Consider the following 12,159-nt stretch of genomic DNA (forward strand, 5'->3'; position numbering starts at 1 on the left):
TTTAACTGTTTTACATTATGGTAGCATTCACACCCTCAGATATAAGTGTTTTTAAAACATCTTTGTATCTGATGGGAAGAACAGTACTAGTGTTAAGAAAGTGTCTAAGTAATATCTGTTTTCTTTGGTCATTTTAGGTCTCTTGTAGCTCACCTTGCTGCTGCCAATTGTTACAATAAGGAAAAACATCTTGATCTGGAGAAGAACTGGAAACTGGTGGAAAAGGCCAAAGTTTATTACATAGCAGTAAGTTTGGCTTTTTTTAAAGTTGTGAAATGTTTGTGGGTTTCTGCACTCAATTTCTGTAACATTGAACTACTACAGTGTCCATTTTGCATATGATGCAGGATAACTTTTGTGAATGTTGAAAAAGAAAATGTCTGCTTCTGTTGTAACATGATCAGATTTAGCACCAATACGTCTGTTAGTCTATAAGGTGCCACAGGACTCTTTGCTGCTTTTACAGATCCAGACTAACACGGCTATCCCTCTGATACATGATCAGATTTGTTTACCTTGAAGTTTACATCCTTGTATGTACCTTTAGTTATATGCAGTCTTAAAATGAGCACAGGAAGCCATAAGAAAGTGAACATATTTTAGGAGTTTTTATAATAGTGCATCAAATTTGCATTTCACATTTCCTGGCAAATTGTTGTGAAGGATTCATAGATTATGTAGAAAAACAATATTAGGCTAATTATTCATTGCAAACAGTTTGAGTTTATTTGTGTGAACCATCTTAATTGCTATTTATTCCATAGTAATTACCATTGCACCTTATAACATAATATTTCGGAAACAATGATCATGACAAGTCTCTTGAATATGGGCAGGGGGGCAAGCTATGATTTTAGTGACTAAATTTTACTTCTGGTATCAAGCTTTGGGGGAAAATGAAAAATAGTAGGTTCACAATTAGTCTTCAGCATAAATATTATTTCTTGTTTGTTCTTTTAAATTTCAGAATTAATCAAACCATATTAGTGTATTTATGTATTTACATTCTGCCTAAATGTAAGTGGTGAATTTTTCATCTTTCTTTGTTGATATGACCAATGACAATTAGCAAATGTATAAAACATCTATGATAGATTAAAAACACATAATATGCATATAATATATGCTTTCTGTATGACAGCTGCTGTCATTCCACAACCTGAGCTATTTGGGAACAGCTGGTAAGAGGTGTAAAAAATTGATTATCCAGGAGGAACATGTCCATTGAAAATAGTTATTTCTTTCAGCTAGTGTTAATGTCTCCTACAGCCTGTTAGTGTGCACTGCTGTAGGCTTTACATGGTTGTTATTGATTCTTGTGTATGGTCAAGGCTGCCCCTTTATAGCTGTCAAACAAATACTTACACTGAGAAGATTATACAAAGGAAAGACATCCCATTGCTTCTGCTGCATATTTGAGATATATTTCAAGAATATGTATTTCTTCAATAGCCTGCTCATTTTTAATTTATACTTTAAAAAATGGACTGTGTTTTAAATTTCAGATGATTATGGTGTAGTCTGTTCTGAATGCCAGACTTGGGGCTAAATGCTTTAAGGCTAAAAATTTCAGCAAGAGTTGAGTATTGTTAAATGAAGAAGAATGATAAATGTTAGCCAAAGAAATACTGCACTAAGCTGTCTCTTTTCTATATTGTATACTTGTATATAATTATCACTGAATCTATTAATGTGTGATTTGGAATAATTATTCTCAGTTAAAATGATTCAGGGAAAGTTGGGAAGGTCACATAAGGGGAAAAAAAGGATTTTGTTGTATAGAAGTCTACTCTACACTTAATTTTGGTTTTAGAAGCTCATCTTCTGTGTTCAAGCCCCGAGCTCAACCACATGTTGAGGAGCTGATTTACCATACAGATTTGGGCTTATATTAAAGAGGAATTCCTGAAGTCTGATGGCCATCCAGACTTTATTACCCTCGTTGACCAAGAAGCTCAAAAGTTAGGGAATAAGCTTGCAAAACTGAGAATAAAACTGAAGATATGAATAGATTTCAGTGGAAAAATAAACAACTGTGAAGAGCTGGGAAATTATATTGGATATTTGAAAATGAAGGTCAGATTCATGGAACACCAGGTTGATAGTGGGACCCGGGAATATTCGGATAAGAAGAGGTCAATCGTCATTTTCTCCTCTCTCTTTGTTGCATTCTTCCCTCAGTCCAGTTCTCCACTGCGTATGACCGCTACAAAGGTGCAGTACTGCCACCACTCAAGCCAGTAACTTGGATGCTATACTGTAAAATAGAGTTATAACCCCATCCTTTTTGTTGATGGTTGCAACATCTCAGTACTTGACAAGGTTCATCACTTGGCATTTCTTCTGGATCCCTGCCATTAATTGTCTCCTGGAAATCTTCTATCTTCTGCTGTCATTGGGACTAAGACACAGAATTTGAGCTCAAACTTTGATGACTCATTGTGACCACTTGGACTAGATCGTTCATTTCTGCCTGGGTTATAATAGTGGTAAACTGAAACAATGCAGTATTTTGAGACACATTATTTCTGGACAGGCCAGTAAAATTTCATTTGTTCTTTTGGAATTTGCTGCTCTTGATGTGAGAAATAAATTTCTGAAAATAGGAAATGTTTTTTATGTGTCAAAATTAATTCCCTCCCTACTTCCTGGAAAAACTAGATAGCCTTTTAAAGAGAATCTAAAATTGTCCAGTTCCCACGTGACATTGTTTGTTCAACAGTTGCATGTATTAGAACTCTTACTGAATGACTTATTGAGAGCTTTCTTTATCCTCCATACAAGGTACCTCTGAAGGTCTCTAGAACACTTTTGACTTTATTAAACATAGTATCCATTCAACATTTAGTCTAGTGTTGCAAACTCTTTGTAATACTTTATGAAGGAACCTCTTTAAAGTTCTTAACCATTAAGACTATTTTTCAGATAACGTTGTTTCTACCAGATTTTTGAGATAGCAGCATTTGCTTACAGAACACACTCTCTTTTCAGTTGTCCTTAAAGACAGCTTAGCTGGTATACTATGCTATCTTTTATGCCCAAACATTCCATTGTTTTTTCACCAAAATCAGGATATTCAGGATCTCCTATTTTAATGCCCATTTCCTTCCAAAAAAGCTGAGGCATCTCAAAAACTTACATATAAAAAATGCCATACCATTCTGTTGAATTGAACAGAAGGCCTTGGAGCTTTAGAATCTGTTCATACACTGGATTCCGATAGGCCAAAGAAAAGACATAAAGCCAGTAAGCATTCAAATATATTATTACTGAAGTATATACACATGAAAACCTTGTCCTGAGGATATCAAGCAATTCCATCTTCTAGGTTCAGATGGGCAATGCTTCCCTAGGACAGTACTGAAATATTGTATGGTCCCCTACACATACTTACTGGAGTAGATACATATGCCTTTTCAAATGCAGCATTCAACAGATCAGCATTCAGATGAAACTCAGCCCTGCAATCTAATCAATGCACAGAAGGGAAACAGGTCCAAAAAAAAACCCACCAAAAAAACCAACAATGGACCCATGGCAGAACCCTGAGAGGGAATTTATGTTACCGTATATGAACACAATAATTCATTTTATCCATCTGGTGAAAAGATCATCTAGACAGATTGGAGAGAAACTACCAAAGAAGAGAACCTTGAGAACCACAGGTTGAAGAAAGATGTAGGCCAGGCTGAACCAATTCTCTTAAGTTAGGAAAACTGAAAAAGATGTCAAGGAAAGAAAGAAAAGTGAAGAATGATCAATTTTTTTAGCTTTGAAATAGTTCCATATTTTAGCAATTTTTTATAATACTTTACAGGTGAGTATCTTCAAACCCCTCCCTTCCACTCTCCAGTCTTAATTCAACACAGCAGTTTCTTCCATTGGCATTGTATCCTATGGATTCTTACCTTCATTTCATTCTAGATCACCTGTACTTCTGGTGGCTAATAACCTGACAGGGCTCACGCTGGAGCACTTATCAGCCCTTTTTCTTTCTCAAAGTTCCTGTTTAATTTCAAAAGGAAGTGAAGAGTTCTGCCAAATCTAAATATCAAATCTCTGTTTGTTTCTGTAGTCCATTAATGGGCCATATCCTGAACTCTGATTTTATTTATGTAAGACTTATGTTTCTTAGTGGTTTTCTTCTATCAATATGTACGTTCTTTTGATAGTGGATTGTTATGATTTTTAGAAATTGTGGCTAAAATTTTCAAATGTGAGTGACCTAAGTCTATATTTAGGCACCTGATTTTTCAGGTACACTGAATACATGCACTACCATTATTGTGATTATTTAGGCATCTAAATAGGAGGTCTGATTGTCAGATGACCATCCACAGTTCCTGTTGTGAACTGCAGGTGCTCACACTTCTGAAAGTCAGAGTACTTATTTAGGTGCCTAATTTAAACACTTATATTTGAAAAACTTTCCAAACATTTGGAATTTAATATAATAAAATATTTATTAATATCTCCCAGGGGAAAAGGGGCTGCTTTGAAGACAGCCATTAAGGAAAGCAGAAAAAGAAGATCTTATTCAGATGTTTTACTTTTTATTTAACTCTGTTATTCAGTAAACACTGTTATATATTGACATGGAATTTTCTGCTTATACAATGACAATGGGCAAAAAATTGAGAAAGGAGGAAGTGCTTGTCTTTATTAAAAGTTGCAATTAACCAGGTGGGATTTTAATTCAGTTCTGATGATTGATTCTACTTCCTCATGCAGACAGAATAATATAAACTTTTCCCTATGTGTTGTACGCTGTTGCCATATTTTTCCTCATGTCCCAATTATCGTATATACTCGATCATAAGCCGGTTCGTTTATAAGCTGACCTCCCACAAGATGGATAGGTAAAAATGGAAAAAAAATTATAACCCATTCATAAGCTGATCCTATAATTCAGGGCTCAGCAAACTTTGGCTCACAGGCCATCAGGATAAGCTGCTGGTGGGCCGAGATGGTTTGTTTACCTCGAGCGTCCACAGGCACGGAGGTAAACCTAAGTAAACAAAGTGTCCTGGCATACCAGCAGCTTATCCTGATGGGCCAGGACAACAACTGGTGGGGAAATTTTTGGGGGGGGTAGAAGCTAGGAGTCAGGGGAATAACCCCTGTGACCACCTCCCCACATGACCCCACCCCTAGCTGGGGACTCCCACACTCTCCCCATCCCATCCTTTCCCACCTTATCTGGGGAGGATGTCTCTGGCCCAGCTGGAGCTGCTCCGGCAGGCTGGGCAGCATGGCTGCAGCCTGCTCCAGTGGGCTAGACCGGGCGGCACGACCGCAGCATTTTCCAACAGGCTGGGCCAGGTGGCACGGCCGCAGCGTGCTCCAGCAGGTTGGGCAGTGTGGCTACAGCCTGGTCGGGGGGGGGGGCGGGGCCAAGCAGCATGGCTGCAGCCTGCCAGCCCTGGAGCTGCAGCTGCTTCGGAGGCTGGGGGGAGAGCAGCGTGGCCAGAAGTGGAGAGACTCTGGCCCCGCCTCTTCCCTTCTGGCTCTGCTGGCTGTGCTGCCTCTCCTTGCTCCCTCTGTTGGCGGGGAGGGGCTGTGTCCCACCTCTCCCTCTCTATACCCGTTCAGAAGCCGACCCCCTTTTCTGGTGCTTCTCTGGGTATGGCTACACTTACGGTTTGCAGCGCTGGTCATCCAGCTGTGTAGGAGCAGCGCTGGTGTGTGGCCACACTCACAGCTACCAGCGCTGGTGTGTGGCCACATTTGCAGCATTAGCAGCGCTGCTGGGAGTGATGCATTATGGGCAGCTATCCCAGCATTCAAGTGGCCGCAACGTGCTTTTCAAAAGAGGGGGGTGGAGTGGGGTCTAGTGTGACAGGGAGCGGGGGGAGAGAGAGAGGGGATTTTTGGAGCCAACACTGTGTGTTTAGCTTCCTGACTTGAAAAATCAGAACATGTTTCCAACCCCTTAGTCTTAACTCTTAATTGCAAACAGCCTGCAGCCAACACGACTCCCCGCTGTTTCATTCCCTGCCTGCCTGCAATCTCATTTGATTGTTTACAGCCAGGTACAGATGATCACAGCAAACAGGAGCTCTGTTTGTTTGTTAGATAAGCGGCAACGGAGCTCCGATCGGAGCTTGTTCACAACAAAACAAAGAGAGGCTGCATAACAAAACAAAGAGAGTAATTTATAAAAGCATTCTGGGATACACCTTATACCCTGGAGGCCAATCACAGTGCTGGTGTGTGGCCACACTTGATGACCAGCGCTGCAGCACCAGCGCTGGAATCCTTATTCCCCATGCTGAGTGAGGTGTACGGCCAGCGCTGCAGCCAGGGAGTTGCAGCGCTGGAAGTGCCCTGCAGGTGTGGCCACTTACTAATTGCAGCGCTGGTGGAGGCTTTCCAGCGCTGCAAATCGCCAGTGTAGCCATACCCTCTGTTTTACTAAAAAAATTCAGCTTATGAACAAGTAACTATCCTTATTTCTCCCAGGTAGTTTTTCTCAATTTGCTCTTCAGTACTGTACCCATGTTAATTTAATGTTTCCTGTTGGAGGCACTGAGGAGGAGAAGTACCATAACTTGTTGTTGTTAATGCATTTATACCTTATATCTTTGTAATCTTAGAAATTTCTTCTTTGCTTTGCCTTTAGTTGTTCATCTGCTCATAAACAGTTGCCCCTTACTGAGCGCGTTGCAATTACATGATTGATTACCATTACTGTTCTATTTAGTAACTCACATGTTAATGTGGGGGCTTTTAGTGTTGAACAATTGCACAGCTTTTAAGAACGTTAAACCAATCAGATCACTCAATTAGTAGAATATCCAAATACCTCTTTCCATAAAAGGGAAAATAATAGATTGTCGGTGAGGGAATGTCTTTGAATTACTTTTTAAAATTAAGGATTATAGACAAAAAAAACCTTTTAATTTGTGAGTGCTTAGGAGAGAGAGACAAGCTGGGTATCTTTTATTGGACCAACTTTTGTTGGTGAGAGAGACAAGCTTTCAAGCTTAGAGCTCTTCAGTTCTAGGAAGTTTACTCAGTGTCACAGCTGCATATAGGATGGAACAGATTGTTTAACATAAGTAGTTAACATATTAATATATGTGTCTCTTTAAAATCTTTGCTATTTTAGTGTCTTCGAGAACTTTGAGTAGCCAATTGGCAATTAAAGGATAGGTCATCATGTGGCTCAGCTTTTTGCAGGACTGTATGCATGAAGTAACAGCAGGACCAATATTTGCTTCTCCTTTAGCATGGGTGCCTGTTTAATGCCTCTGATGCTCAGTTCTTTGTCAGCGCTGGAAACTTTCATGTTTCTCAGTACCTATGAATTTGTAAGAAAGGAGACATAGAGCAGTGAGACTTTTCTATTCTTGTAATTGTGCTCAGCTGAATTTTTGGTTTGTTCACTTCAGAATTACAAGATAACATTCTGTTTTCATGTGAGGTGATGGTGCCTAAACCTCGGTGTCACATTTCACTCAACCTGTTTGTTCATAAGATGCTAGTTCACCATTATCCATGAGAGTCTAAACTTTCCTATGTATTTTCATGTGATGGTAAATCATTCAAATTTTACAACATGGAAGGTTTACTCCTATGAATCTAAAAGATATTCAGTGATCCCAACTGTCTTGTTTGAAGGGCGATATGCCACCATATGGCACCCCCATACTCCTTGGAAATGTGCTAACATTGTACACTGATTACTGCAGCTGTTCGGAAAAAGTAAGTATTTTTGAAAATAAAGTTAGAAATTTTCTGTGAATTTCTTGTTTTTTTCAACAAAAAAAATTGCTTTATGTGAGGGGAAAACACTTGCACATCTTATCTTCCTTTTCCCCCGCATTTGTAAAAGGCTGAAGTAAAAAAAAAAAAATGAGGGATTTTTTTTTTCTCCCTAACTTTAAATATTTTTACTTTTCCCTCCTTGTTTGATTATGAAGGGGTGTGGGTGACAGGAGTAGCATGGGATGCAGAAAGTTACTTTACCTTTTCCCTCTCCAATGAAAACAAAATCTGTTGAAAACATTCAGAATTTTTCATTTTGAAAATTTTCATAAAAAATAAACAAACACTTCAGCCAAAATGAAATTTGGCAAACACAATTGCTTTGTTTAAAAGGCATTTTCTATTTATTAAAAATAAAAATGTTTGAAATAAAATTTTCAATAAACTCCATTGCTTACACACACTATTTCAGTATTTTGATACTTAAAATCTGGATGACAGATTATTTAACTGAAATGGATTGGGATTCTTAGAACAGTTCAAAAGGTATTAACTCTTTCCTCTGCAAACAAACTGGAGAAACAGGTTCCCATTCACTACTATTGGCAGCCTATGATGATGGCGTTCAGTGGCCTTGTGTTTAGGATAAAATCTTCTAAATCTGTTTAGATTATACGCATGCATTTAAAAAAGAAGTAGGCAAAATATATTTTATGCTACACTGAACAAAAAGGTAGCTTTTGAGTTTTAACCATTTTTATTTGAGTGTCTGATATGTAATACTGTTAAAATATACCCATTAAATTAAATAAAATAAATTACAGTTTAATACTTCAGTACTTCTATATATTTATAAAACTAATAGCAAGTGTATAATTTTAATGGCGACCATTTGTCAAGATTACATATTTTGTTTTATAGATTCTATTTGAAGGATAGAATGTCATGTATTTGCAGTCGGTGATAATCAATATAGTATAATATGGTGGCCTATTGGAGGAATAGTTCTTAAATCTCCAAAGTTTATATTTACATATAAAATGTCATTTTTATATTTATTTTCCTACAATGGCTACTTATCTAAGCAGAGAAATACTGTGGTAGTATATGGGCTTGATGGTGGAATTATCTGGTTTCAACATGAGTTTGTCAAAATTTTAGCTTGATGTCAGTAATGTGTATCACAGCCAGGGGCAGCTCTAGCAATTTCGCCGCCCCAAGCACGGCAGCACACCGCGGGGGGGCGCTCTGCCGGTCGCCGGTCCCGCGGCTCCGGTGGACCTCCCGCAGACGTGCCTGCAGAGGGTCCGCTGGTCCCGCAGCTCCGGTGGACCTCCTGCAGACGTGCCTGCGGATGCTCCACCGAAGCGGTGCAGGACCAGTGGACCCTCCGCAGGCACGCCTGCGGGAGGTCCACTGGAGCCGCCTGCCACCCTCCCGGCGACCGGCAGAGTGCCCCCCGCGGCATGCCGCCCCAAGCACGCGCTTGGCGTGCTGGGGCCTGGAGCCGCCCCTGATCACAGCTTAAATACTACTTCTCAGCATTTTGTTCTTTTTACATTGTTTTTGGCTATTCTGCTTTAGAGAAAAAATTCTGATTGTTATAGCAATATAAGTATAAATGAAATTTCTTTTATGCTTTCTCCTCCTTTCAAATGTATGTTAAATTAAGCCATTTTTATTAGAATTATTGATATGATGATCACTGATCACAATCCATCTTAAATGTATCATATTTTGAGATGTGCTGGTGCTTCCCTATGCACAGGAACATTGGCAGAAATCAAAATATCCACTAAGTATTTGTAGCTGTGGATAATTGCACAATACTCATGCCTCCACTGATATTCTTAACCATAATGTTCCAACAACATTTCCTAAACAACTGTAGCTGCCAAATGGCATTTCTGGGAATAATTCATAGATTTGAAGGCTGGAAAGGAGCCATTCTTATCTTCTAGTCTGATCTCAAAGAGGAGGCCACAGCTAGCAGTGTTACATCACTGGCCCATTGTATCTTGTCACTTCCAAACCCACCATTTTGTAGGATTGTACTTTGGGAATTATGGAAGAAATAGGGTGCCATCTATCATGAGCAGGTCCTATAGCTATGTAGAAAGGAAAATTCATACATCATTCACAGGCATGCAGCACAGTACCCAAATATTTCTTGTCTCATAAGCAATTGAGAAATAAAAACAATTTTTCCCTCCCTTTAAAGAAAGGAAAACTTGATCAAAACATGAACCAAAGGTCTTGTAAATTTTCAGCACAATGTATTGAGTAATACCACGATAAATACTGCATATTGTGAAGATACACAATGAAGTCTCACCCTGCCATATCAGAATGTGATTTTATACAGAGATGTTTATGTCACTGTCTTCTCAAGTAATTTAACTGGAAAAAAGCTGGGTTGGGTTCTGTTTGCTTTTTGGGGATTTTTACAAATTGCGATCCACAGTGGTCCAGCATGTGAAGATTATTGCTTCTTACCCTGTGGAGAAAAAAAAATCCATCAAGCAGTATGTCAGAAATGTTACCCACCCTTTTCCCAAATAGCAAATTAACAGGAGCCCATGTAACAAAGAGAAAAAAAATGTTTATTTGTAAATATTCACCTCTAAGTTACCAATGATATTTGTTTATATGTGGAATATGCACACTCTTCCCCCACCCTCCCTGCATCCCAGTAGCCTTTAAATTGCAGATAAACTTCTTCAGCACAGTCAGCACAGTAATTAGAAGCTCGGTCATTGCTCCTCTTATCATGTGATTTTTAAGAATGCATTATTAGAGCACTTACACAGCCAGTCTAGCTGCAACAGCCAGACAGCAACAGCAGTGCCATTTTTCACAAAGAAAATGTTGAACAGGAGCCAAATGTTTGGTGGCAGAGTCTGTTGCTAGGAAATCAAGTTCCTGAGGCGATTAATGACAAAGCAAGCAATAACAAGAAGGCAGAATTACAGATTTAAAAAAGAAAAAAGTGGTTGGTGTTATAATTACCCAAAGAAATCCGCACTCATTAAATTGGCTGTTTTTATGATTGACTTTAATTGGAGGTTAGCTCAGATATTTAGCTCCTTTCCCACCCCTTTAAACGCACACATGAACATAATCTGTAGAACTGCAGACTTGTTTTTCTAAGCATTGAGAGGAGCTTGCCCTGTAATTTGATCCCCACTGACAGATGCATTTTCTATGCTGCCATTTTGAATTAACCTATTGTGCAACAATTTTCCTCAGCTCTGTTGAATAAAACATCAAGTCTTATTACCTCAGATGGATTTGATAGAGTACAAGAATGTACTTCTAGTTGAAGTAGATTATTTGCAGTGAGTTCAGTGATTGAACTCTGCCAACAAACACCAATAATTTGTGATATGTACTTAAAGCATGAGGTGAGGCGGGGAAAGAGCCGTATGGGGTTTCTCTTTGGAAGTATGAAGTTCAGACAGTGACCTCAAAGTAATATTGCTGTTTGCATTAAGGTTGTTCCCCAAGATGAGGCCTTTTAGATAAGGTGTGTTAACTAACAGAGGTTTTTACCATTATTCAGATTTATTTAATTAGAATGTTTTAAAAAAAATAAGTTTGATGGCTTCTTTTGGGCCATTCTTTCTGGAGATAGAAAGCACTTAATGTAAACAGATCTTTTTTTTAGAAAGAAAATTTTATTCTCTCATAGGAAAATGAATCTGACATTTAAATCCTGCCTTGTTTCATTGATCATTTTCAATTCTACAGAAAGAGTTGTTCCCATCTTATACAACTAGTTGTAACTGAGAAATTATCATGATATACTTACAGTACCTGTAAGTGAACATACAGAAGCTGAACCGTAAGAACTATATGATGTCACAACTCTCCAAATTCCTAATCTGAAACAATAGAGCTGCAAGTATTCTAGCCAACAATACGCACATTGCTAATCAGATGCCATTGCCAGGCTGTCTGCTTTGTTAAATACCCAGGTTCCCTGAGGCAAGAAGACAGCTGCTATAACTACTATGAAATTTGGTAGCTCAATCTATTTTTGCTACCCTTGGGCTATCAAGCTACTGTTAATTTAGACCACCCCAATTGGTACACTTTAGGGATTTTTTTCAAAGTGTTTGTAATTAAAATGATAAAACATCATTATTACTCTGAAGACGTTGTGTACGTTTTGCAGTTGACAGATACCTACAGAGATAAACCCAGCATGTAATTTTCATTGACATAATGGTTGTAATTGCATTTCCCTTTTAAAAATATATTGCTTTTTAGAAAAAAAAAAATGGGAGGAGGGAAAATGGCATGCTTTTATTTCATTAGCAGAATTTGTAAATCTGCTAGAATACTAAACCAGTCTACTGGTAATGAGCCGCTTCAACTGCAAAACCTGAATCTGCCTTTGTGCAAGACAGGGAGTGAGTGAAAATAGATATTCATCAGCCCGAACAC

General features: G+C 38.6%; 1 protein-coding gene across 7 annotated transcripts in view; it reads left to right on the forward strand.

Moving 5' to 3' along the window:
- Positions 1 to 12,159, forward strand: part of ADK (adenosine kinase) — a 566,325-nt gene that overhangs the window by 298,808 nt on the left and 255,358 nt on the right. For all 7 annotated transcript variants that reach the window (XM_045025033.1, XM_045025027.1, XM_045025030.1 and 4 more), the window contains one exon: positions 138 to 246. In XM_045025033.1, the coding sequence (XP_044880968.1) occupies positions 138 to 246 (109 nt within the window). The remainder of the gene's footprint in view (positions 1 to 137; positions 247 to 12,159) is intronic.

This window comes from Mauremys mutica, chromosome 7 (genome assembly GCF_020497125.1).
Source record: "Mauremys mutica isolate MM-2020 ecotype Southern chromosome 7, ASM2049712v1, whole genome shotgun sequence".
Lineage (NCBI taxonomy): Eukaryota > Metazoa > Chordata > Testudines > Geoemydidae > Mauremys > Mauremys mutica.